We start from the raw sequence: 25,439 nt of genomic DNA, 5'->3' as shown, positions 1-25,439 counted from the left end.
GTCAGTCTTACTCTTGACGGCATGCCTGCAATTTCAACAAAAAATTAGCACAAGTCCGAAGACGGATGAAAAAGTTAAAAGATGACCGACAGATCGAACTGTACCCAAGCGGGAAACCAAACTCAGGCCAACGTCATACAGAGCTTGCTCGATGATGAGCTCTCTCTGCTTCGGCACCGACACATCCTTCAGTCGGTGAAAGTCCTCTCGATCTCCAACCTCCATCCGACTGTTTTCGTTCGACTGAGTTCGAGGGTCGCCCCAACGAGAAGGAAACCCCCAGGGTAGCGAAGAAGAAGCAAAGAAAAATTGGTTTTTTCACTCGTGGATCGATGATGGAAGATCGGTAATAAACGAAAGATCCTTTCGGAGATTGAAGAACCACCACCCTCGAGCTTTCGGATGGGGTCAGAGGACGAAGAACGCCCGAAAGAGAGAGATGCGGGGAAGGGTCGGCAAGAGCCGACACAACAAAGCAAAGCTAATTATTAACCGGACTGAGTTCGGCGCCAGTTGCCCCGGGCAAAGCCTATAATAATCCAAGACATTCCGGACGAACTCCGAAATCGAGAAGCGAAGATCTGCCCGAAGGTACTCGACATAAAAGGCCACCTGGCCCGGAGGCGGGTTGTTAACCCGGCCCTCAGCCCCAGGGGCGAAGAGTTCGAATTGCTCCGGGATACCATACTGCTCTCTGAGCCGTTCGACATTTGGCCTCGAAAGTGAAGAAGCCTCCACCTCCGGGGTCGACCGAAAATCATCGATCGGATTCTCCGACTAACTTCCTCGAGGAGAGATTCTAGCCATAATGCTAGCCCCAAAAAAAGAGAGCAAAAAGGAAAATGCCAAGGATGCAAGGAGACAAGAATGAAAAAACTTCGAGAAAAGCTTTCAAAGAAGGAGGATGGAAACAGCTACCTGGAACTGGGGGACAATTCGACAGGGCCTCAGCGTCAGAAACAGGACAGCAAAAAGTAAAGTTTTGGATGTAAGTGACCGTATATATATAAGGTCCTTCGACGGTCGAGATGAAAGCGTGCCGAACGAAGGTTTTTCAGATGTCGACACGTGGCAGCGCTTGGGCCCTTCCTTGATCCGATGGTTCGATGCATCTGCCCCAGATTGAGCCATGTCGCCTCCATCCACGTAAACGGTTTCGGCCCAATAGCCCCCTGACACGTGGCAGAAAAATCGTATCTTGAAATTAATTAACTGACGATGGTTTGCGTTCCCAACGAGACGGCGATTTGTGTTCCCAATGAGATGTCTGACACCGTATCGTCCATTGGTATGGTCGTTAGAGTCGGGGCGTGACCTGATGGAAAACCATTCCTTTCGTCCGAGGCCATCGCCCATGTGTTCACGTGGGCCAACACGACATCGGACTCAGGAGTGGGGGGGCAACTATTGGGATATACCGACTGACCCCTATACGCCGACTTATCCTCGGAATGATCCGACCGACGTCCGACTTTACCCACCGGGCGGACAGATGACTCCGACAATGACTGCCGACGATATCTGATCGAAGGCATGCCGGTCGAACCGACCAATACGATTTCCAACCGACATACAGTCGGCGGTCGGATCCATATCACCGACTCACCGTCGGGGGTGGCAGCCGACGTCTGACTTCTACTAGGCACCAGATCAGCCGACGGTGTTTTCGAGTCATCATCCGATGTTTCGGTAATTAAATACCGACATACAGTCGGTCAACCCGTCCAAATACCGTACAACCGCTATGGGCTGTTCTCCTGCCAAGGACATGCTGTACGACCGCGTGGGGCGTTGTCTTGCTAAGGACATGGGTTAATGACCTGATAACCCATATCGATTTAACAGCCTCCGGCGATTTGACAACTCTCCAGTTGTCTGCACCATTAATGGTGGGACCATACCGTATTCTATTATAAAACGGAGTAAGGCAACAATTTTGGTAAGTAAGCTTTCTCAAGCTCTCTTAAGCTTTCTCAAGCTGAGCCCTCTGATTTTTTCCACTGTTGCCTAGTCTCCTCTCTGACTTGACCGTCGGAGGGTCTCCGCCGGAGGTATCTCCGGTCAGTGAGGACTTTCTTTGCAGGTGCGCATCCCGGACGATCGGACAAAGAGGAGATTAGCTGCAACAGACGGTGTGTGCCCGCTACAGGGAACCACAATCGCCGCCCCTCACGGTTTTGCCTCACAAAAGGTGCCTCACGTGGGTAAGGGGGAGTCCACACTTTTAAGTCGTAGTCACTCTTGACTGTAACCGGTATGGGACTTTCGAGGGCTCAGCCTCCCGATGCCCGACCCACAACACAGCCCTCCCAATCAAGAGGGACTGCGACGGGTACGGAGACGGGTTCCCACAGACAGCGCCAATGAAGAGATTATGTGCCAAGAGCGACGGATCTTTCTCCCTCTACCGTACGTGAGGTATTGTCCGCTCTGAGACAGCGTGTGTCCGCTACAGGGAACCACAATCGCCGCCCCTCACGATTTTGCCCTGCAAAAGGTGCCTCACGTGAATAAAGGGGAATCCATACTTTTAAGCCGTAGTCATTTGTAACTGTAACTGATATAAGACTTTCGAGAGTTCAACCTTCCGATGCCCGACCCACAACACAAAGCATAAAAAATGAACACTGATCATAAGCCTAAGACCAAAAAGGAACTTAAAATAACAAAACAGCAACTGTTTTGAACCAAGGAACAACCGAGATGATATCACAGTCACGACAGCAAAGCATAGTTAGTACAGCCAGAAGACACATGACAACACCAAGCACTTGGAAAGGAGCAGCAAAGCATGGAACTCATAAGAGAGATGTAAGATGGAATTGTAGAGAAGAGCTTCAAGAAGATCAACACAACAACGAAATAAATCTTTGTTATATCAAATTGACAGAAAAAATAGGAATATGCCATCTCAGCGATGAAACCAAACAATGCAGAGCCGGAATATGGCAATTTGATGTTGGACTGTAAGAGGAATAAGAAACCTTTATGTATGAACAATCTTTGTATGAATATAAAATGGTAAGATTTTCTTTCATAGAAACTTTTTTTTATGATATCATCAATTGTAAAGATTCAAGTAGGTTATGATGGCTTGAGATTGTGCAATCCTCATCTATCATAGACATACTGGATTTATCTTCTATCCATGTATTTATGTTAATTTGTGTTTTGATCCCTATATGTTTGAACTGCAGTGAGTGTATTGAAAATATGGACTAAAAGAGAACAATATTAGTAAAAGCTCTTCCGGAAGCAATTTTTTCAGAGATTGATTTTCAAATAAATGTATATTTTCCGATAACACACCTAGTCCCTGATTATAACTATGAAAGAAGGACAAAAAAAACCATTTACATATCATAAAAGAGTTGAAATGGGGAGGGATTTATATCATTGCAATTTTGAGATTAACCTCCTCCTGAAACACTTGAATGGAGATGAGAAAGTTATGGCACAACTATAATGATCCAAACTGTATTAAATGCATAACCTAGTGGCTTTTGTTCAACCGATGGACATTTTTTTTTTTTTGATGAAACTAAACAATAGGTGGAAATTTATACCGCCTCATCTATATCTTAAAGCAGACATTTTATTTTTTTTATTTTTTTTATAAATAAGTTGTCAAACAATGGTTTTTTTTAGAACTTCAAATGATTCCTGGCTAAAAAAACATAACAAAACATTTTTGATTTTATAAACTAGATTCACATATTTGAGATTTTTTCTATATTTAAAATACCTGTATTTGTAAAATGCCTTTTTTTTTATATATCTTTTTGATTATCAATTTAATAGATATATATCTTGACATTTATCGTCCATTTTTGATGAAAAATATCATAAGATGCTAGTCAATTTTTTTATTGATTAATTAATATATATTTTTATATTTTTTTGGATAAGTAAGTTATTTTTTTATGATTAATATTTAAAAAGAATAAAACTGTACTCAAACCTACTTTCTAATTTGAATCGAAATAAAAAATGAAACAAAAATTTAATATATTTTTTTTATGCTCACGGCATGTATCATGCGCTAGGTGTCCTATACAATCACCTAATTCACCGCTTCATTCGCTATTTTTTGATAATCTAGTTTTGAAGTACTGCCTGTGGTGTGAGATCTTAGACGATTAATTCTTAATTTCTATATAAGATATTACAAATGCAAAAGCTCCATGCGTACTGCAGCACCCTTGCAAGAAATTATTATGTGGATCATGTTCAGTGGATTAGTCCAAATTCCAGAGTATATGAATGGTGGATAACAGATGCCCTTTATTTGATCTTAAATTATTTAAATACAAGAGGTTGATGCGGTAAGTGCATATTGTATATATTGGTCTGTTGGTTGCTCTATCTAATAAGACTTTTAGTAGTGTTTGGATGTTTTATTCTAAATAAAATAAATTTATTTATTTATTTTTTAAATATTAGAAAAATTGATAGCGGATCCTGCAGGCTTAGCAATTCCAATCAATTTGTATTAATTGTACCTTATTCTTTCTACCCTGAATTAGCTATTCCATAGTAGACTATAAAATAGCTTATTCTAGTTTTTAATGAGTATTAATTGTACCTTATTTTAGATACATAGAATAATACTGCATTAATTACATCTTATTTATGATGGAATAGCATACTACTAATTAAATAGAAATCTGGAATAGGCACGGTGAATAGCTATTCTCGAAAAATTCGTATTTCTATTTCAAGAATACGAAAAGGACAACCAAACATTACCTATGAGATTTTAGCACGATGTAATCTGCATACAAAGAAAAAAATCCTAATATTATCGAATGTCGAAGCCTACAATAAAACAACATGATCCAGTAATGATCTAATGCCATATCATTCCAATGACAACTTGATAGTTGGTAACGGCATCAACACTGCGATCCACGTTGCCTAGCCCATGCAGGTACCATGAATCATATCTTCAAATAGTTTTAAGCTCATATGTGAGTTCTAACCATATCATTGATTATTTTTTAAAATTAATTATTTTTTAGATTAATAAATTAATATAGTAAAATAATGTCTATCTAAATTTTTAATATCAATCCATATTTTAGGTTACATATATGAATAAATTTTAATTATAAAAATATAATAATATTATATTTTAATCATATTATTTAATCTGTATATATAAATTTCAATTCAATCATTTAATATTATAATATATATATTTTTATTTAATTTAATAATATTTTATAATTTTTTTGATACATATAACATTCATAGGTGATAAATTGATGCTTACGTGAATAACTAAATTAGATTTCAATTCAATTATTAATATTATAATATTTTTTATTTAATTTAATAATATTTTATAATTTTTTTTTTGAATCTATATAATATTTATAAATGATAAATTGATGTTTATATGGATAGTTTAATTTGTAATATTTTTTTTAAATTTTTTTTTTGTATATATTAGGTTAGGTTTGATTATATCGACCTTCGTTCTGGATGTTGCCACAATGACTTTCAGCCGTCGCATCGTAACCCACCAATAACCCAAACCAATAATAAATGATTGCTCTCCCACGGCCGTCGGATGAGCATTCCCCAACCGTGTCAATCCAATAATAAATGATTGCGAATCGTGATTTAATACTTTAACAATATACAACCTCACTTCCCCTGCAGCCACTCCATCCTTCTCCCCGACCGCGAAAATTTCGAAACGTTCTCGAACTCGGGGAGGGAGCGAGAGAAGCGAACGAGAACTACTCCCCTTCCCTTCCCGCAAGCGCCTTCCCGCTCTCTCTCTGGTGATCGCATCTCGTCGCCGGATTAATTTATCTCGGAATCCGCCAGGCAGCGAACTTGAGGCAGTTTTCGGATTTCCTCTCCGCTCGGAAGTTAGGATTTCTCTCGGAGCAGATCCGGGGTTTAGGGTTTTAGTGCAGGAGGGGATTGTTCGGGTTGGAGATGGCGGCGGAGACGCAGAGCTGGGTTCTGATGGCCACAGCGAGGGCTCCGACCAACATTGCGGTGATCAAGTACTGGGGGAAGCGCGACGAGGCCCTGATCCTTCCCATCAATGATAGCATCAGCGTCACGCTCGATCCGGATCATCTCTCGGCAACTACTACTGTTGCTGTTAGCCCTAGCTTCAAGCAAGATCGGATGTGGCTTAATGGCAAGGTAGATCCTTTCTTTTTTTTTTTTTTAAAAATTTGTTCATATTTTCATTTTTAATTATATTCATATTTGTTTTTGGTTCCTTCTCACTCTTGCGTGAATATGTTACTTTCTATTCATTTTTTTAATTCTTAGAATACACAGATCCTTCTTGTTTCAGCTGAAATTCGCCTCTCTAGCTAGCTATGTACATTCAATTTATTGAAGCTTCTAATTATTCTTGTGATGTTAAGATGGGTATCTCTTTCTATCTTAGGGAGAAAGAGGCAGTAATTCGAGGGGATAGATCGGCCTTTTTCTCCCTTTTCTCGTGGAAAATTATTCTGATTTAAATTAGTATCTTATTGGAGTAGGAGATCTCGCTCTCTGGAGGGAGATACCAGAACTGTCTGAGGGAAATCCGGAAACGTGCAGGTGATGTTGAGGATGAGAAGAAGGGCATTCGGATCAAGAAGGAAGATTGGGAGAAAATGCATTTGCACATTGCTTCGTATAACAACTTCCCCACTGCTGCTGGATTGGCTTCTTCAGCTGCCGGATTTGCCTGTCTTGGTAAAACCTTTCTCTTTCTCTCGTTTATTCTTTTTCTCCCCATATCTTGATCACCAACCGAATAAAAATGTCTGTTGAAGTCAGTAATAGATAGTTGTTGAACTATAAAGAGTAATCAAAACCGCTGTTAATCTTTTCTTGCTTTTTTTTTTTTGTGGATTAGAATTTGTATGCTTATTATTGTTAGTTTAACTGTAGTGCCTTGCAAAATCAACTTGAAATGGAGGCGTTTATTTTGTCTGAGCAGTGCATCTTGTGGAATTGTGGTTACATCATGGACACGGCTGATTAGTTTGCTATGTGTCTCAGGTGGCTACTGAATATGTACTTGCTCAAGTCCTTGTTTTAGTAATGAAATTAAATGCTTTAACATAATTTTTTCCCCAAAGATGCTGCAAAAGTCGTGAGGAAAAAAATATCTGCGAAATAAAGCCTCCATCTCTAGACTTATAGAATTATGGTTATGCAGAGCACAACAAACAAAAGTAAAAGAACAAAGAACAAAGTGTAAGAATCAAGGGTGCACAAAAATCACTATTGCAACTGAGAAGCCACTAAGTGGACCATGGTGCAGAATCACTAATAATTCGTGTCTGAAAATCTTTAGGCTGACTCTCTCAAAAAAAGAAGTGAAAATCTTTAAACTGTTATTTAAGACTTTGATATTTTGGAGCATTTTTTATCTTAAACTCTTTGCCCTTTATACCTTAACCATAAATCTATCAACATGAACTTTCACCTAGTCTTGTTAGCCTAGAACAGCAGCTGAACAATTGTTTTTAACTCCATGTTTTAATTATTACTACTCTGAATTAAAGTTACCCTTGGCAAGGGTCTCTGAGATTTTCTCCCCTTAAAACTTTGTCTACAGTTTTTACCCTCGCAAAGTTGATGAATGTGAAGGAAGAGCATGGAGATCTTTCTGCTATTGCAAGGTCTCATATTTCACATTTAACCTGCCTTTGCTTTGAAGTTTGTGTGTGGAAGTTGCTTGCTTTTGCATATAGCTGTGTATGTGCTCTCAGAATACACTTATAGAGATGATTTATTTGGAACAGATCTACCTCATGGATAAATTAGCTGAATGTGGCTTGTACTCTAAGATGCAAGTTAGTTCTGATGATTTTTGCATGATGCAGGCAAGGGTCAGGCAGTGCATGTCGCAGCATGTATGGTGGGTTTGTCAAATGGACAATGGGAAATGTATGGTTAAAACGGAGAGTACAAGTTCTAATTCCACAAAGGCGATAACAATTTGATTGGACCTTGTAATTTTGCAGGATGCTGATGGGAGTGACAGCATTGCAGTTCAACTTGCTAGTAACACACATTGGGATGACCTTGTTATTATCATAGCAGTGGTATGAGTTGTTTTACAACTATATTCTTTGTCAGTTGATAAACTTGGATGCTTGTTTAGTATTCATGATAGCCATCGCAGTCCATGCTTTGCCACAGGAAAAAAATTATTTCTGTAAGATGGAGGAAGCTTTGCAATGTAAAGAATCAAATGCAATTCTATTTTCTCCTTCTTTTATTTCTGAATACATAGGTATCATCAGAAATGTTGTATGTTCCTGCTGAAATGGTAAAACATTAGCTGCCAAAATGTATATTGGTGGCAAATAGTATCCTCAAGGTCTGTAATATAATTGTAATAAATGCTTTTTTTTGATAACCTGGTCATCAACATGAATTTATAATGCAACTGATTAGTCCATAATCATGTTAATCCAAAACAAACAAACAGGGCACCAATATTTACTATTAATGATGATATTTACAACATTTAAAATGCCTAAATACTATAAAGCAATTATTTTGCAGGATTCGTACCTATGCCATGACCATTTGAACACGAAATGGAGAATAATGCTAGAGTTAGTAACATGGTATGCATGTTTGCATACATGAACAAGAATCCATATCACTCATCATGATCTATATATCTTATAATGTGTGGACCAAATTTCCAGTGTGTTTGGATTTTCTAGGCTATATTTCATATTGAATCATTATATTTTGCAGTTAGAAATCACTTCCAATTTACCTATATCACTTGGGATATTGGCATCTTGCAAATCAATAGGTTTCTAACCGATTTGCAATGCGATTTAATGGAAGTTATGAGATGAGGAGATAAAAGATAAAAAACATATTTTGTTTATGCGAACAAGGTTTTTGGGCGACTATGTGAGGAGTGCTTGGAGGGTTTGCATCATTTGAGATTGGTAGAAACCTCCAAAATGTCCATTTTTAATTTTTAAGCATTTTTATGTAAATCATGATCGATGATTGTGTATATACCAGTGCTTGCAATGACAATTGATATTGCGTACTAAATGACTTGTAAAACTGTTTGACCATGCTATGGTTCTTGAGAAATTGAGCAATTTTCTAAAGGATCAAGACATTTAATAATTATGCTACTCAGGAATGTGATTGTTTGAGCAGACAAATTCACCACGGGTATAATTTAAGCTCATTGGCTAGAGAAGGATCTTGATATGTTTCTTTATTGACTTGAAAATTACATACTTGTATGGGCCTTTTGTCAGATGTTGCTGTAAAAGCTTTTTATTTAATTAGACAGACTGTTTTGCTATTCTAATAGATCTGTTGTAAATTTCTTGTTGATGTTAACCTTCAAGAATAGACGTTATGTTGTCATTTGATGTGCCATCAGCAGCTTTACACTTCATCGCACCTCCAGGTCAATTTGTAAATATATAGCTGAATATGTCATCTTATTGATCTTCAGGTAAGCTCAAAGCAGAAAGAAACAAGTAGCACCACAGGAATGCGTGAGAGTGTCGAGACAAGTCCACTTTTAGAATATCGGGCCAAGGTGTTGTTTCATTTGAACCCCCTTATGATAGTTGGGTTGTCAAACTGTAGTACTTAGACCAGTTCAAACATCAATCATTTTTATAACCTTGTAATATTCTATGGTGCGGCTTTTGCATACTTTGCTTGCTAACTCATCCCTACTCCTGATGAAATTTGATCAACTGTTTGTGCTAAGTAATTTTGATTTTGTGCTGTCACCATATTTTAACTGCATGCATGTATGCCACACACTCGCCCACCCAAATAGAGATGTTTTTTTTTTTTATTTTTCTGCTACATGAATGATAGATTAAAATTATATACTTGCTAACTTATTTCTTTGGTCGTTAATTCTGTTCCAGACGGTTGTCCCTAATCGAGTGTTACAAATGGAAGAAGCAATCAAAAGTCGTGATTTTGCATCTCTTGCCAGGCTAACCTGTGCAGATAGCAATCAGTTCCATGCAGTCTGTTTGGATACTAGCCCTCCTATATTCTACATGAACGATACATCACACAGGTATGATATTTTTTTCAGTTGTGTAATGGCATCTATATGGCTAATGACCACAAATGCTGTTCATATGTGAACAAAGTCATTATTTATGCTATGCAAGACATGTGAGTAATAACCCTTCTATATTTCAGGATAATCAGCCTTGTTGAAAGATGGAACCGGTCTGAAGGATCACTGCAGGTACATTTTTTTTTTTTCATATGTTTCTGATTGTTGCCAATTTTATCTGAAAATTTAGCCAGCTTGTTAATATTGTACATATTACTTGAAAGCCTATGAAGTGTTCCTAACTGGTTGCATTATTCACAGCACTGGAACATTGCAAATTTGCAATAGACAACTTTGGTGTGAATTCGACATTAATATTTCTTTTTAGTCCAAAATGAACAGGTCCCTTTAGTTTGTTATGCATACCACCCCCCCAACCTTCCTCTTGGGGAAAAAAATGTATATGGAACTCAAAATTTATTTTCTGGTGCATCATAATGAGGTCAAAGGTCAATAATAGCTCCATGTGTTCCCATTTTTGATTGAGATGATTGGTGTTAGTAGATTAAGAAGCCAAATCATACTCAAGATGGCTTGCTAGAAAGATTATAAATGACTAGGGATGATAGGTTAGGTCGTGAAATACTGATGTTTTTTTTTTTAAAAAAGAGATAATTGGGTTATGAAGCTTTTAAATCTGTCATTATTTGACTGGATGAGAGTGCGAGGGTTGGATCATGACTGTTTTGAGTGCTTGATTTTAATTGATTTCTTCAAAATCCATGTCTATGGTGTTAGAGGGGATAAAGAAACATCAATTAGTGCCCCCCTGAGGGCATTACTTATCCATGAGCATTTTTCAAGTAAATTTAGATAAGCTTGCACCTCCTAAAATCTTGGGATTAGTTCCAATGATAGAATGAAACCTACCACTAGTTCTCTTCCTAAATTTTTTTGGGGTTGGTTGATTAAGGCATGATATCAGTGAAATTTCTTAATACCCACTTTCAATGTTTTTCAAATATCTTCTTACAAACTACTCATGTATTGAATTTGTATTCTAAAAGAGATAAGTGGGCTGTTCAGATCTGCTGCGCACAAGTTGAAGCTCCACTTCTCATGTCCCAACCTGTCCACATTCCCCATCACTCCATATCCTAATAGGATATGCTCCTCTAAACTCAAAATGATAATGTATATTGGGTATGTTTCTTAAATGAAGGAATCTTGTTGTGATCAGCATTTGAATATGTATGCTTTTTTTAAAGAGTTTTGCCAGGTAGCAGAAGGAAAAACTATAAAAAGACAAATTTTTTTCCATCTCTTTTATTTTGAGGTATGCAATATGCCACCTTTCTAGTTCCTCACATGATCTCATCTTTTTTTAAATTCTCAAACCCACCCTATACACTTTCCCCATAATGAAAATATATCAAATGTACTGTTGAATTTCATTTCTTTTTCTTGGATATACAAAAATATTATTTAGGTTTTTAAAAATTTAACACACACATGGCAATTAATTATTAGCATTGTCCCCTGTGGGATGATCAAAATCCTAGTTCCTCCACTGAATATGCTATAGGTGTTAATTGTGATGCACTTAAATATCTTCTTCACCGTTTCACAATTTCATGTAGAATTTCAGGAGGATCCACTCATGTGCAAGTTTGCCAATTATTTAAGGGAGATGGGATCTACTAGTTTGTTGTGGCCATGATTTTATTTTGACTGATTGTTTAGAATGCTTGGAGGGTGAGCCTTGGTGTAATGGTAAGGTTGCTTTAATATGACCTGGAGGTCATGGGTTTGAAATATGGAAACCACCTCTCCACCCACCTCCACACACAGTGCAGGGTTGCATATTTTTGATCCTCCCTGGACCCTACAATGGTGAGATCCTCATGCACTAGGTGGCCTTTTTGTTTTGAATTAAGTTTGATTGACTCCTTTTGAATTCCATGTCTATGAGTTTAGAGAAAGGATTTAACTAGTGGTATAGATGTTAGTGGTAATGTATGAAAATATCTTCTTGAGTTGTTTTGCAATCCCATTTGGAAAACTCAAGAGGAGCTGGCCGCTTGTGTGCAACTTCAGGTAAGGAGATGCAATTCACTAGTTTGTTACGTGCATGGTTTTGTTGGTTATTTTTTGTTTCGGTTGATATGGTGCAAAAAGTTTGTTTTAGCAAGGTTGACATGAATCTAAAAGGGAGAGAATGATTTCCAAGGTTGCCATCAAAATTTAGCTTTTAGGTTGGAGGGCTTATGTCTGATAAAATGGTTGCCAAGGTGGGGAATGTGAGGAAAAGGGCATGATCCATTTAACACCTGGTATAGGGTCCCATTTTAAGTGAGATAAGTGGGGAGGTGGTGAATCTTTTATGGGGTGGATCAAGTATGGAGTGATGCTAAATTTTATTCTTTATCAGCTGATTTGGGTAACCGTTGCAAGATAATTTGCCAACCCTAGGGATTGTCTAGGTACCTTCAGTTGCTCACATGGTATATGATGAGGTGAGCCAGGGGGTGTTTTAAAAAAGTTAGTCACGTTTCATGGTGTATCATATTTGATGGAAGGATTAGTGGTGGTTTTTCACCACAAAATTGTACAGGAGTTAAGCTATTTGAGATGGGGTGTGTCAAGGACCAACACTTATGGGGCCTAACAGTGTCCTAATAGGGCAGCAGTCTACTGTGCTTCTTTTTAAAACTATATACTATAACATAGGCCACTATAGGGGCTTTCTAGTGATGTTTTTTGGGAGATGCTTATGGGGCCAGATTGAGTCTGAAGTCTGGTAGTGCTGAAATTATGGGGCTTCAGAATGCAAACTGAGTAAAATTTGAGGACAATAACTATCATATGATGGTTTAATTGTGGATGCAGGCTCTACTGCATTGCATTGGACAAATGGATGACAAAAAATATCTATGATCTAGTCCACAAGAAGTTTTTTTTTTTTTTGATTATCTTTTTGGATGCGTAATGTGAAATTTGATTATATTTCTTTATATTTGTTTATGCATATTTTTGGATGGGGTCAGGTTAGAGTCTGCTAGACCAGTACTTCCTAGTGTTCATCCTCAGTCTTGGAGGTGTCTACCACAGTCTAGGAATGAAATTCAGAATTTTAGTTTGAGGGTAATAATTGTGACACATTAATAGAAGTGACAACAGTTCGTTTAGGTTCTCATTTGGGTTGGCTAAAATAAAACAAAATAAAAAACTCTAGTCCAAACACACTCATTTATAATCATGTTAAAAAGAATAAACCCATACTTGACCCGTTTGTTTAATATCAACCCAAATCTACCTGCCAACCCATTAGGGCTTCACTTTGTCACTTTATCTTAATTACTGAAAATTAGGACAGGGCTAGGCTGAGGAGATTTAAGGTTGGGTTGCTTTTATTGTTTATTTTATCTTGGGTGCGTGGGTGGGGTCTGGTTCACTTTTAAGTATTTTCGTCCTTTTCAGCTGTTAACAGGATGGTCCATGGAAACCAAGCTTTGACCAGGGCAATTCCTATTAAACTATAACCACTATTTTAGGGGCCTAGGCCTAAGGTTTAAGGGTCTGTCCGATCCATACTGATCCATTCATTTCAGGGCCAAACCCAACACTGGCCCATTTATAACCGGGCTGGTCTTGTGTAACCTGTATTCAGCCCAATTACAAAACCATCACCAAATATATTTGTTTCGAGCAGGTTTGGGCATGTTGGCAGGCACAGGTCAGGAATTGCCACCTCTATATATGGTCTTCATGTGGAATACTTGGCTTGCTCTGGTTTCATAGGACCGGTGATGGGTGGCATTGAGAGGTCCACCAGGACAAAGGGTCTTGGTCATGTCTAAACTCTAGGTGTAATTTCATAGCGATGTTTGTTGGTTTGAATTCAACCATGCATGAATGGATGATGCAGATTGCTGATTCATTTGTTTATTCCTTTACACAACCTGTTTATTGTGCCAACACTTGCTATACATAGCATGGAGAGATCCATGGCCTTGTCAACATATGCTAACAAATATATGGAACTTATTTTTCTTCAAATATAATTCATTTTCCAAGTAACCTTTTACCAATGGATGAACATATTCTGAACCCATAAATTACGTTATTATGCTTTGTGTAAACATATCCAGTACTAGTAATTTTTGCTCAGGTATGATTGATTCTTCTCGTAACTTTTATTAAAAGCATGTAAGACATAGCTCCTAAAAGGAAATAATAAAATAACATATATTGGGAGAACAATCTTACAAAAAAATATGTACATTTTATGAAGTTCTATAGATTTTACCAGTATATATTGCGATGAATCATTCTGTGTCCAAGCATATCCTTAATATGCTTTGTTATGGAGCACTTCTGAATTGCTGATCAGCCCTCAGTATGGTATGTATCATTAGATAAGTTGTCTTCACATTCATATGTAATGCTTGATTGAAATGAAAAATAAAAAAAGAAATTAACATATGAGATGGATTGTATGACAGGTGGCGTACACTTTTGATGCGGGGCCCAACGCTGTTCTGATTGCGCCAAACCGAAAAGTGGCTGGTCTTCTGCTTCAGAGACTTCTGTTTCAGTTCCCCCCACCTCCAGAAAGCGAGTTGGCTAGGTTTGTGCATTTCCAGGTTTGATCCAAATCTATTGGTTATTTTTGGCAATGCAAATTTACTTTCCTGTATCTTTTTATCCAGCTACATATTAGGGGACAAATCGATACTGCATGAAGCTGGTTTGCAATCGAGGAAAGATGTCGAAGATCTGCCACCACCTGTTGAAATCAAGGATAAGGTCCCATCACAAAAGTTTCCAGGTGATGTTAGCTATTTCATCTGCACTCGGCTTGGGAGCGGTCCAAGGCTGCTAACTGATGAAAATCAAGCTCTTATTAGTCCTGAAACTGGATGTCCAAAATGAACTACAGCAAGGAGGTGAACGATTTTCATTGGATTTACCTCGTAGTTTTATTTTCCATCAAGCTTGATGAATAAATTAGTTGTGGAAATAATCCCTTGATAGCACTGGCTTTGCTCAAATGTCGCCAAATGACTTTGATGGTCAATCTTCCACTCGAATGAGGATGGCTTGTCATTCAATGTTGTACCAATCTAGGAATCCTGAACTGGGATCGGTGCCTCAAAATTTTGTACTCTTAGTTGTGGCGGCGAGGTGTAACTGGTGCATTATTTTAGACACTTCTACGTTGCTTTCTGTTCCTTTCGTCCTGTTTCTAACTTGTTAATCTCAAGTTTGTTTTGTCTCTTTCATCTACTAAGAGTATTAACCGCATTATAAGATTGACCTCGTCTTCTCAAGCTTTTAAGGTGGACTCCTGGACTATCCATACATTGAAGTAGCTAGCACTTCCTCCTTGTATCAACTCAACAGAAAAAATTTCCCATAATTTGACTTAAAAAGAGCAAGAAGTTTCTTGCTGTTATGGGATTTGGACTGGAGAATAATTTATTCCCAGCATGCTGCATACTCCAGTTGTATGATAATGTTTTCACTAGGGTTTCTCAGAGGGGTATACCAACTACAATTTCTTATTTGTTAATTTCAGAATTTGTCTATACGACATAATGAATTTTTTCTAATGATTATGGGTGTGTGTATTCTTAATTGCAGAGATAATAAAAATATCTATATTTTTTAATTATAGAGATAATGAAAATATAACTATCACAACTAGCCATTCTGCAAATATGTATTAAATTTTCAAATAACCATCACTTATTGAGAATAGAAACATCAACCGGCCAAAATCTTAATTTATGCTCGTATGATATATTTTTTCAGAGAGAAAAAAGAGAGGGATATCTCTTTGGTCAGCCTAATGATTTTACCAACTAGCTTAGGGTGCATTTGATTATACTTTTTGATTTTTTATTTTTAAAAAATATTTTTTTTTTTATTTTTACTATTGAGTAAAAATAAAAAATAAAAAATATAGTTGATAACTATGTTGCTATAAAGCAAAAAAATAAAATTTGAAGATGACAGATGAAGAGTTTGATAAAGGAGAAAGATTTGGAAAGAGGGAGAAAGGGATGGGGAGGTGAAGAGGAGAGAAGGATTTGGGCTCTTTACTTTTTAATTAGATATTTTAGATGTGAAAAAGTAAAAAAATAAAAAATAAATTTTTGAGAGTAAAAATTTTTTGTTTTGTATATAAAGTAATTATTTTAATTTTTTTTATTTTTGATTTTTACTTTTATGATGTTATCGAACATTATTTTTTAATTTTTATTTTTAAAAATTAAAAATAAATAAAAATATTTTTTTAATAGCTAATCAAATGCACCTTTAGTTGGTGCCCAACAGGAAACATTGGTTAAGTGATGGAGGCAGCTGCAATTCGCATCCCTTAGTTTCAGTGCGACTTTATTTCAGTCTGTCACCGTTTAGCCCCTAACCCCACCCAAGGAAAAGAAAAATAAGAAAAAGAAAAAAGAGGAAAAGATGAAGAAGAAGAAGAAGAAAAAAAAAAAAAAAAAAAAGACTTCTATCAGCCTTCTAAATATATATCCTCTTTGGTCAGCTCTTCATTTACTGGAGAGATTCAGTATAATTATGGGTTCGTTGTTTATGATCCAACATCAGGTGATTGAACAAGGACATCCCAGCTCTATCTAATGACCTGCAAGTTTGTGATACATGGCATCTGGATTAAGAGCCCGACTCTCCAACCTTAGCCTACAGTCATCCAAAAACTAGTGGTTTTTATTAATCGGACATGAGAAAAAAGTGTATATCGTCATGTAAGACTACAATAATTTGTTTATCGATAAGCATTAGAAAGTTTTGGTACGCACTATGCATCCAAATTAGTTCATTGAAAATTATTTGATACTTAAATCTGATCAGGGACTATTTAGTCGAGACGTTTAACCATAAAAATTTTGACCATACGTGCTTAGTCTCTTATGGCTTGCAGATTTTTTTCAGAAGAAGCTTGCAGAATAATTTGATATACGATAAATGCTTTAAACTCAAGTGAACTATTTTAACCCGCCAAAAACCAGAGTAAAGATATTCTGCTTTCTGGCACGATGGCTTTAATTGCCCATCATACCTGCACAATAAATGGACTGTAAAAGTGGGTTTTGACTTTGAGAGAATAAGCTCGAAATAAATCCAGTAATATCTTAGTTTTCCTGTTTCAATAACGAATCAACCTGGAGGCCTCACACAAACACAAGGATGAAGGATGTCTACCTTGCGGACGAAGGATAACTGAGTTCTTTTAAAACCACTGTTCGTTGGGCACGTGATTTGAGGATCAAGAAAATAAGCATCGAGAGTACTCTGAGTCGAGCATGCTCAGGCTCTATATATAGTTCATCAGTTTGTTTAGCTCCACTGGAAAGCATCAATTTGAAGCCTTTGATTCAATAAACGTGGAAGAGAGCGATACCAGACAGCTAAAACAATGTTTTTGATATTAAATACAAATGACCTTCAAAATATAACCACACTGAGAATTTTAGTTGAAGATTGATCTTTCGACCAGACAACTTTCATCTTCCTGTTATATCGTGTAATATATGGTGATAATTTTCTGCGTGTCGTTGTCATCAGAAAGAGTAAAAAGGCAGTGATACAAGTTTTTTTTTTTTTTAAAAAAAGTAGCTGGAAAACTAGAGAGCTTCTGTTGACAGATAGTTGAGGGGGTGGCCCACATGCACCCACTCTCTCTAAACTTCAGAATGCTGAGTCCTGCGTATCTAATAAAGTTCTGGTCAGCTAGATACGAAATTTGACAGCCAGAAAGAGACCCAAAACAACCAGCTTTCGGGCGATGCCACCAGATGGGTTCCGCCACGAGTGGAACTTGTGAGGAAGACAATTTATTTTACCATCTCTCTTCTCTTTTCGTATCAAACATGATAATTTAACATGAGACTTATTTTGCCTATAATTAACATGAGACTTATTTTGCCTAACGGATTACTCCCAACCAAATCAATATGGTAACCTAACATGAGATTTATTTTTGCCTTAGATTACCTCCAACCAAATAGACCCTAAAAGAATTGTCTTTAAGAGGCCACCTCACAAGGACCAGCTAAACCACTCCAAACAGAAAAGTGCAACAAGGATGCCATTCCCTTTAAGCCTTTCCCCTTCTCCATTGTTCTCCACGAGCTTCTTGGGAGGAAAAACACATGTCGGGCCTCCGTGGATGTTACCTACTTCATGGATCAAAGTTGTTGTGTTACAACAACCTCGGCTGGTCCCCTCTAAGCTAATGGTCATATTATCAACCGAGCAACTCAACTGTTTAGCTTCCAATGGCTAATTTTGCTTAAGGATAAGGACCCAGCATGCCTTACAGAACATGCTTTCCTGTGTTGAGAAAAGAATTTTCCATAGTTTGGAAACTATTCATATATATGGAACGTTATAATTCCCTAGAGCACACGAGTTTCATTCCTGACAGACCTCTCCATTCTACAATTAGAGATTAGTCCTTCTGTTTGCCTGTTTGGTGCTCATTAATGGACTTGTTCCCTTGTGTCTGTGTTTCTATCTAACAGGATAAAGTATGCCTCTCTATCTACAAGATTCTACATGCATCTCAAGACAGTGAAGACACTAATTATTGTTATGGTTTGACACTGTGAGTACCCTTGTCTTATATTGTTCTCACCAAGTTCTACCCAAGATATTCCATTATAAAACAAATAAAGTTAACCCATGATTAGAACAAAAAATTGATACCCTGATGATCACAGAGTTGAAGCAGACAGAAGTGCTAATAAAATTATGTTTATACCTCTCACAAGGGATTCATGAGTTCCCCTACGCTTGAAGCTGGAAGTCAGAAATATGCTCTTTGACAAGGGCTGCTACAACAATACAATGGCCAGAACAACAATTTTCAGCACACTTTCATCACATTATAAAAATAAAAATATACAACAGGATACCAAGAACAACTGAGATATAACCACCAGAAGACATTAATACAATAGTTGCTCTTTTTTTTTTTAACAATAATGACCTAAAAAAACAAAATTTAAGCATTTTGTATTCAAGCCTTACATAAATATAAAACATCTGTTACTTAGAAGCCATAATACACCATTATTATCCATTAAAGACCATTATTATAAATATAATGGCACAAAATTTTAATTTTTCGGATTTCTATAAAGATACTTTATAACTGTAACAACAATCTGTAAAATCTCAGGGTATAATAGTTATCTGCAGATAGTAAGGGCCCCACCGTAGCCATGATAAGAGTCAGGACCAAGGTTGGCATTAACTTGCCTATATGACGGTAATCAGCAGCTAAATAATGGCCATGATAAGAGTTAGGGCTCAAACAATGATAATGACAGTAATTTCTCCTGTCATGTGTCAGTTTTGGATTTAGCATCTTCCACTAACTCAATTTCCCACCATGCATTTAATTTATTAACTCGTATTTAAGCAACAAACTTGCACGCATTATGAGTACCTATAATATTTGAGATTGCCTGAGAAAGACAGATCTGTGCATTAAGAGCTGTGGAATATCACAACCTACAGTTTGCATGCCAAATCTTGGAGCAAGTAGGGCCTATAGTAGATATGTAGGCCATATCTTGCAACAAATTATTGCATGGATTTGGTAGGTCACCCTCACCCAGAGTACTTAATTTAAAGCAAAAAAAAATCCCAAGATTATTTGTTGTCCATGGATCTACCCACAAAAGAATTGCCATTAATACAGATTTTTCAGAGTGTGAAAAATATGCCCATGTCAAGTTTTGAGGTTCACCACAGCACTGTGATATATGGCACCATAATGATTCTGTAGGATGACACCTTCCAGAAAGGCAGAATTGTTCTAAAAACAGGAAGATATACCTCTTAGATGTGTAATTCCGAGCAGCAAACAAGAAATTTTTTTTAAAACTAATTTGCCAAGTTATCACTAAAGACATAAAATAGAAAACCAGAAATCAAGTGGCAGGATTTGAAGTGCTAATGATGAACTGCATGACAAGCCACCTAGATAATTTAGATTTCATAGAAAATTCTTCGCTGGTACAAAAGAAATGGCCGAACAGCAACTTTCAGAAGAACTCTGAAGAGCTAGCTCCATCAACTCTTTGGTCCCAATTCATTATGTTAATAGATGATATAAAATTTTCATCAAACTGGCCAACAACACCGAGAAAATTCAATTGTGAGAATGGAAGAATATACTTGTGCTTGCAAACAAATAATAGGAAAATGGTATATGGGTTTATTTAGTCAAAAAAAAATATATTATCATCTACCCCTTTATGATTCTTGAAGTTTAAAAAGAATCAGTCCTTCCTCACAAAATTAAGCAAGCAGCATGCAAAAGCATTTGCTGCATATTAACTTCAATCTCTTGAAGGAGAATGGCAGAACAGTGGCAACACAACGTTCTCTCAAAGGCAATCTTTTCATACTCTTTTCTAAAATCTAAGTTGATAATCAAGACACTAAGAGTTCCCCCTTTCTTAATAAAAGATAGATAGATAGAGAGAGAGAGAGAGAGAGAGAGTAATGAAATGCTAACTACAGATTTCAAATAACAAAGAAAGGATTCCTAAAGTTCTACTAACATTTCAGAAAAATGGACAATCTAGCAGAATTAGGAAGTGAAGACCTTTCCTCTAAGGAACAAGAAAAATATAGAACCACTATTCTTCAATATGGTTCCAACATTGTGTTTGTGTGTGTGCCTGTAATCTTCTACCTAGCTGCCAAACAGATGCAAAGATGTAGGCTTCTGCATATTAATGTTTGCCAACTTTCAGCTTACAAAGGACATGTAGCAAGTCAAAGAGGATCTGATATGTTACGTCCAAGTAAATAAGCATTACCACTTGTCGAGTGCTTCAGTGTGACTGCAGGATAAAAAATTTATATTAACATTCATACCACAAAGTACAACTCATCTAATAGTAATTTAATCATTTGCAGAGTCGAGCAAAAGAAAAAATGCATTTTGATAGCATACCAAAAAAGATGACTATAATGCATGTCCAAAAGCATCCACTCCCATGTAATAGCAAGATGAGCAATCAAAAATGCATTTCATGGCCTGGAAATGGTTTCCACCTATTCATTGTATTGAATTTGATTCCATATATAGAAACAAGACTGTCTATGTGATATATGAAATAAATGCAGTGAAAGCAGTGATTTTAAATAAGAGATGAGAAATCAGCAGCAATAGACTGAGACAACTGAAGTAAGCATTGTCATCCTTAAGCCATAAGTACTATTACAAAATTTATTTAGATCACATATTTGAACAACAAACTGAAGAAAGAGACACACCGACAAAACATTTTGTGTACACTAAAATAGAATACAAATAAATGCTTGATCCTTTTGAACTTGTATAGCTTTGTGTCTTGACATGATATTGTTTCTTAGTAGGACCAAATCTTCTAAGATGGAAGTGCATTTAAAAGCCCTTTCTCTCTCCCTCTCTCTCTCTGAGCTTTTCATTGGTTTCCTCATCCTATTCCCAGAACATGGACCCATGCTTCATGGCCAAATGATTTTTCTCGCTTTGTCCAATATATGCTAATTTAGCAATCCTAAGTCCATAATTTCATCGTCGTTTAACAAACCCATATGAACATCCTTGCTCTTCCCCTTCACCTCCCCACCCCCTTAAAAATGGAAGAAAAATTCTGATGAAACAGCAAACCTAGTCTTATATCTGTTTTGAAACAATTTTTCTTAATCATTGAATGTTATCTGATTGCATAAATATTCAACTTCATCCATCCCCCATCAAATATCAGTTAGGACATAGATACCTATTTCTCCATCTTGTTGCTTAAGGATTACCCACCTGAACTTGGAGTGCAACTGGCGAAGTGGGTCTCCAGTACATACATACATACATACTTAAAGCTTGGATGACAAACAGTTTGACCAGACCTTGCTATTGATTTATTTGAGAGTTATTTGTTTACTTATACATTTATATTTATGTTCAGGTATGAGCGCTATTATTTATTCTGAATGAAATCTAATGCAGATAAATTTTTAATTTGAATTTATGGTTCAACTCTGTTCTGCTATTACAATATTTAATGAGTAATTTTGTTTCCACGAACTTGTTTTGACCACTTTCAAGTTATTATCCGGTTGCCCTTAAGTTGAAAATTGTGACAAACATGCTGATTTTATTTAACAAATTTATGAAAGAATTTTATAAAGAATTAAAAAAAAACCCGAGAATTGTGAATAATATGTGAATGTAACTAAGAATATGGAATATATTTTTCCTGTTAAGTTTGGTTGAAGTTTAAAAGAAGGTGGCTATCCTATTACATCACTAAGATATATCCTTAATATAGCAAGAGAACAACAATCATTAAAAAAAAAAAAAGATAGAATAGAATCCATAACACATGGAGAAAGCACATTCTGGATAAATGAATGATGGTTTAAATAAGATGCAATTTCTGCACACAAAATCAAGAGAACACTTACTGCTCTACATAAATCTCAAGATGTCAATGCAAAATACTTAAAGTGAATAGTGCATACCTGTTTCACATGTTGACTGTATCGCTACAGAAGGGTCAGCAATACATGATAACAGAGGCCAAGTTCACGTGCTTGTGCCTTCAAAGGCAAGGCCTAGTGAATGATATGACAAGCTCAGAGGACACAACTTATATTTTCATCCAACCTCCAGGTCAGAGGTTTCTCCCCTCTGTTCATCAGGAACTCAAGGAATTTCATGGCCTTGGGAAATTGTTTTGTCCCACCTTTTGCCATTGCACGGCTTAAGATTTTGAAGGAAATAGCATCTGGTTCAATTCCTTCTAATTGCATCTTAATCAGTATTAGGAAGACATCCCACAATCTACCCATTCTAAATGCAGCATCCATTAAAGTGTTGTAGTAAGAGATGCTTGGTGAAACTCCACTCTCTATCATCCAGTCCTCCAAATGAAGGGCAACATTAACATTCCCCTCCTTGCAAAGGCCATAACTCAGAGATCCATAGGTGATGGCGTCAGGCACCAAACCACGACTGTACATATCAGTCAACAAACACTTCACTGAGACATAGTCAGCTTTCCTAATTGAAGCATGTATGAGAATATTATATGAGGCAGTATCTGGGAATGTCCCAATATTCTTGAACTCACTAAATATCCTGTATGCATCTGCAAGCAACCCTTTCTTGCAAAGGCTGTCAAGCATACATTTAGAGTCGTTGCGGTAGGCCTGTGTCCATCACATATCATATGCTCAAAGAGCTTAAAGCACTCTACAAACCTACGCACTTTACAAAAATAGTGCATCAAACAAGTCATACTGACAACGTTAAGCTTGATTCCTTCAACATCCATTCGATAAAGAATCCTGCGGATCATCGAAGAGTTTCCTTGTTTGCCTGCTGCAGACAAAATTGTATTAAAGGAAATCAAGTCAGGTCCATTTCCACTCCAATCAAAATGATCTAGAACCTCCAATGCCTCATCAATGTTCTCTTCCCTACAAAGCCCTTTCAATATGGTGTTATATGTTACAGTGTTGGGACAAAACCCTTATCCAACATACTGCTTACCAAATTTAATGCCTCTTGTGCTCTGCTATCACAGCATAAGCTATGAATATAGATATTCCAAGTGACAGTATCAACATCATTTCTCCTATAAAGTATATTGAGCAGATAATCTTGGGAATTTCTTACATACCCAGATTTTAACAAACCACTAGCTAGAGCACAGTGGGTGAACTGATCAGGAAGGTACCCTTCTGTTCCATAAACTGAACTAGTTCATGGGCTTCTTGGAACTTATTGTGGCAGCAAAGTGCATGGAGTAGTATATTACATGTGACTAAATCTGGATGACAGCCTTCTTTCTCCATCGTCTCAAAAATGCTGATTGCATCCTTAATCTTCCTATCTTTACAGAGGAATTTTATAAGTATAGTGTACACGACAACAGTAGGCATATACCCATCATCACGCATATGTTCCAAAACCCGATAAGCTTCTTTCCACAGCCCTTCCATACTGAATCCAAGAACCAGTGCTGTAAAAGAGTACAGATTACAACAAAATCCTTTCTTTCTCAAACCGTAGAAAAATGACAAAGCAGTATAGCTCTGGCCAGACTTGCATAAACCAAAAAGAACAGGATTGTAAGTGCACACATTAGGAACTAAACCTTTCTCCAAACACTGTGAAAGAATGTTATAAGCCTCCCTAATCCTGCAGGCTCTTATGAGTCTAGAAATCAATGAATTTAAAATTGGCAATGTCGGCAAGTAATCAAATTTCAGCATCAATTCTAGTATGTCGAGAGAGAGTTCAAGGGTACCTGATTGAGAGATTTCCTGATCAATCTCTTCAGTGATGCAAAAGATGGAACGAATCCATAACTGCACATTTCCTCAACTATAAAGCGAGCATCTTTTAAACGCCCTAGTGTACACATTCCATTAAAGAGTGTATTGAACGTCCAAACATTCGGATACGGTCCGATTCTTTTCATCCCTTCAAAAACTTTCCGCAATTCATCAACACAAACACGGCCTGATTTGAGATAACAATGCAGAAGTGCATTACAATCAAGCACACTCGGTTCCATGAGCCTCAAAGCATCCAAAGCTTCCACCAAGTACCCTTCCCTCGCGCACTCTTGCATCTTTCGACGAAGACACATTCGGGCAGATTCCCAGAGCTCGCCGCGCCTAGAAGTGCAGCTCTCTTCAAAGCTTTGATCATGAAACGAGAGACGAGGCTTCCCATTTGGAGATGGAGAACAAAAGATCGGATTTTGATCCGGTTTTCTATCACAGAATTCCGAATTGGAAATTTCCTCTGGAAAATCCAGGGCTTCGACGGTGCCGCAACGATGGGAAAATCTCAGAAATCGATGGCAACAGCACAATTGTTTGCAGATTCTAATCGAATGCCGTCTCACATGGAAAACAGAGCAACGCATGGAGATCCAGTGACGGGAAGAGGCGGCCTAGAGATTAGCTCTCTTCTTTAACCTCCTTCCTTTCATTAATTGCGGATTTGCTCTCCTTCTCGCTCCCTTTCACTCTAGCCAATTTCGTCTCTAAAACCCTCCGCCTTCCTTTGCGCAAGCAAAACCCTAAACCCCGCCCCTCTCTTCTATTTGACATGGCCCAGATACCGGGGTGGACCGGTAAGGCCGAGGATGGCTGGGCCCAAGACTGGCCCATAAAATTTTCTGGGTCTGATCCTGAAGTTGGGCTGAGGGTAACGCCACTTGTCCTTCAATCCTTGAAGGTGAGGATGAGAGGTCCTTAATGACTGAGAGACTGATAAGTGATAAGCCATGGGATTCACATGGCACGGATAGCTCATGCATTACATTCTTCT

At 37.3% G+C, this 25,439-nt stretch overlaps 2 protein-coding genes across 2 annotated transcripts; one reads left to right on the top strand and one right to left on the bottom strand.

The window, feature by feature from the left end:
• The first annotated feature begins 5,690 nt into the window (after nucleotides 1-5,690).
• On the top strand, nucleotides 5,691-15,289 carry LOC105033863 (diphosphomevalonate decarboxylase MVD2, peroxisomal). The gene is made up of 10 exons (XM_010908820.3): nucleotides 5,691-6,168; nucleotides 6,519-6,717; nucleotides 7,589-7,652; nucleotides 7,857-7,920; nucleotides 7,998-8,078; nucleotides 9,479-9,565; nucleotides 9,909-10,066; nucleotides 10,195-10,243; nucleotides 14,557-14,681; nucleotides 14,764-15,289. Exons 1-10 carry the CDS (start codon nucleotides 5,953-5,955, stop codon nucleotides 14,984-14,986), a joined length of 1,266 nt encoding a protein of 421 aa, XP_010907122.2. The 5' UTR covers nucleotides 5,691-5,952; the 3' UTR covers nucleotides 14,987-15,289.
• Nucleotides 15,290-17,572: 2,283 nt separating this feature from the next.
• Nucleotides 17,573-25,168, bottom strand: LOC105033864 (uncharacterized). The gene is given in 7 exon segments (XM_073243686.1): nucleotides 17,573-17,788; nucleotides 18,849-20,946; nucleotides 22,613-23,277; nucleotides 23,280-23,609; nucleotides 23,612-23,827; nucleotides 23,830-24,411; nucleotides 24,414-25,168. Coding segments are annotated over 5 exon segments (2,298 nt in total). The 5' UTR covers nucleotides 25,033-25,168; the 3' UTR covers nucleotides 17,573-17,788; nucleotides 18,849-20,946; nucleotides 22,613-22,726.
• Nucleotides 25,169-25,439: the final 271 nt, after the last annotated feature.

This window comes from Elaeis guineensis, chromosome 9 (genome assembly GCF_000442705.2).
Source record: "Elaeis guineensis isolate ETL-2024a chromosome 9, EG11, whole genome shotgun sequence".
NCBI classification, from domain to species: Eukaryota; Viridiplantae; Streptophyta; class Magnoliopsida; order Arecales; family Arecaceae; genus Elaeis; species Elaeis guineensis.
The sequence above is the reverse complement of the archived record's forward strand: the minus strand, read 5'-3'. Positions and strand labels throughout refer to the sequence as shown.

Bases quoted from the DNA above. Each gene is read 5' to 3' on its own strand.
- LOC105033863 (XM_010908820.3), top strand. From the start codon at position 5,953: ATGGCGGCGGAGACGCAGAGCTGGGTTCTGATGGCCACAGCGAGGGCT. The intron at 8,079-9,478 runs GTATGAGTTGTT...ATTGATCTTCAG, and splicing joins TTGTTATTATCATAGCAGTG to GTAAGCTCAAAGCAGAAAGA. The intron at 9,566-9,908 runs GTGTTGTTTCAT...ATTCTGTTCCAG, and splicing joins TTTTAGAATATCGGGCCAAG to ACGGTTGTCCCTAATCGAGT.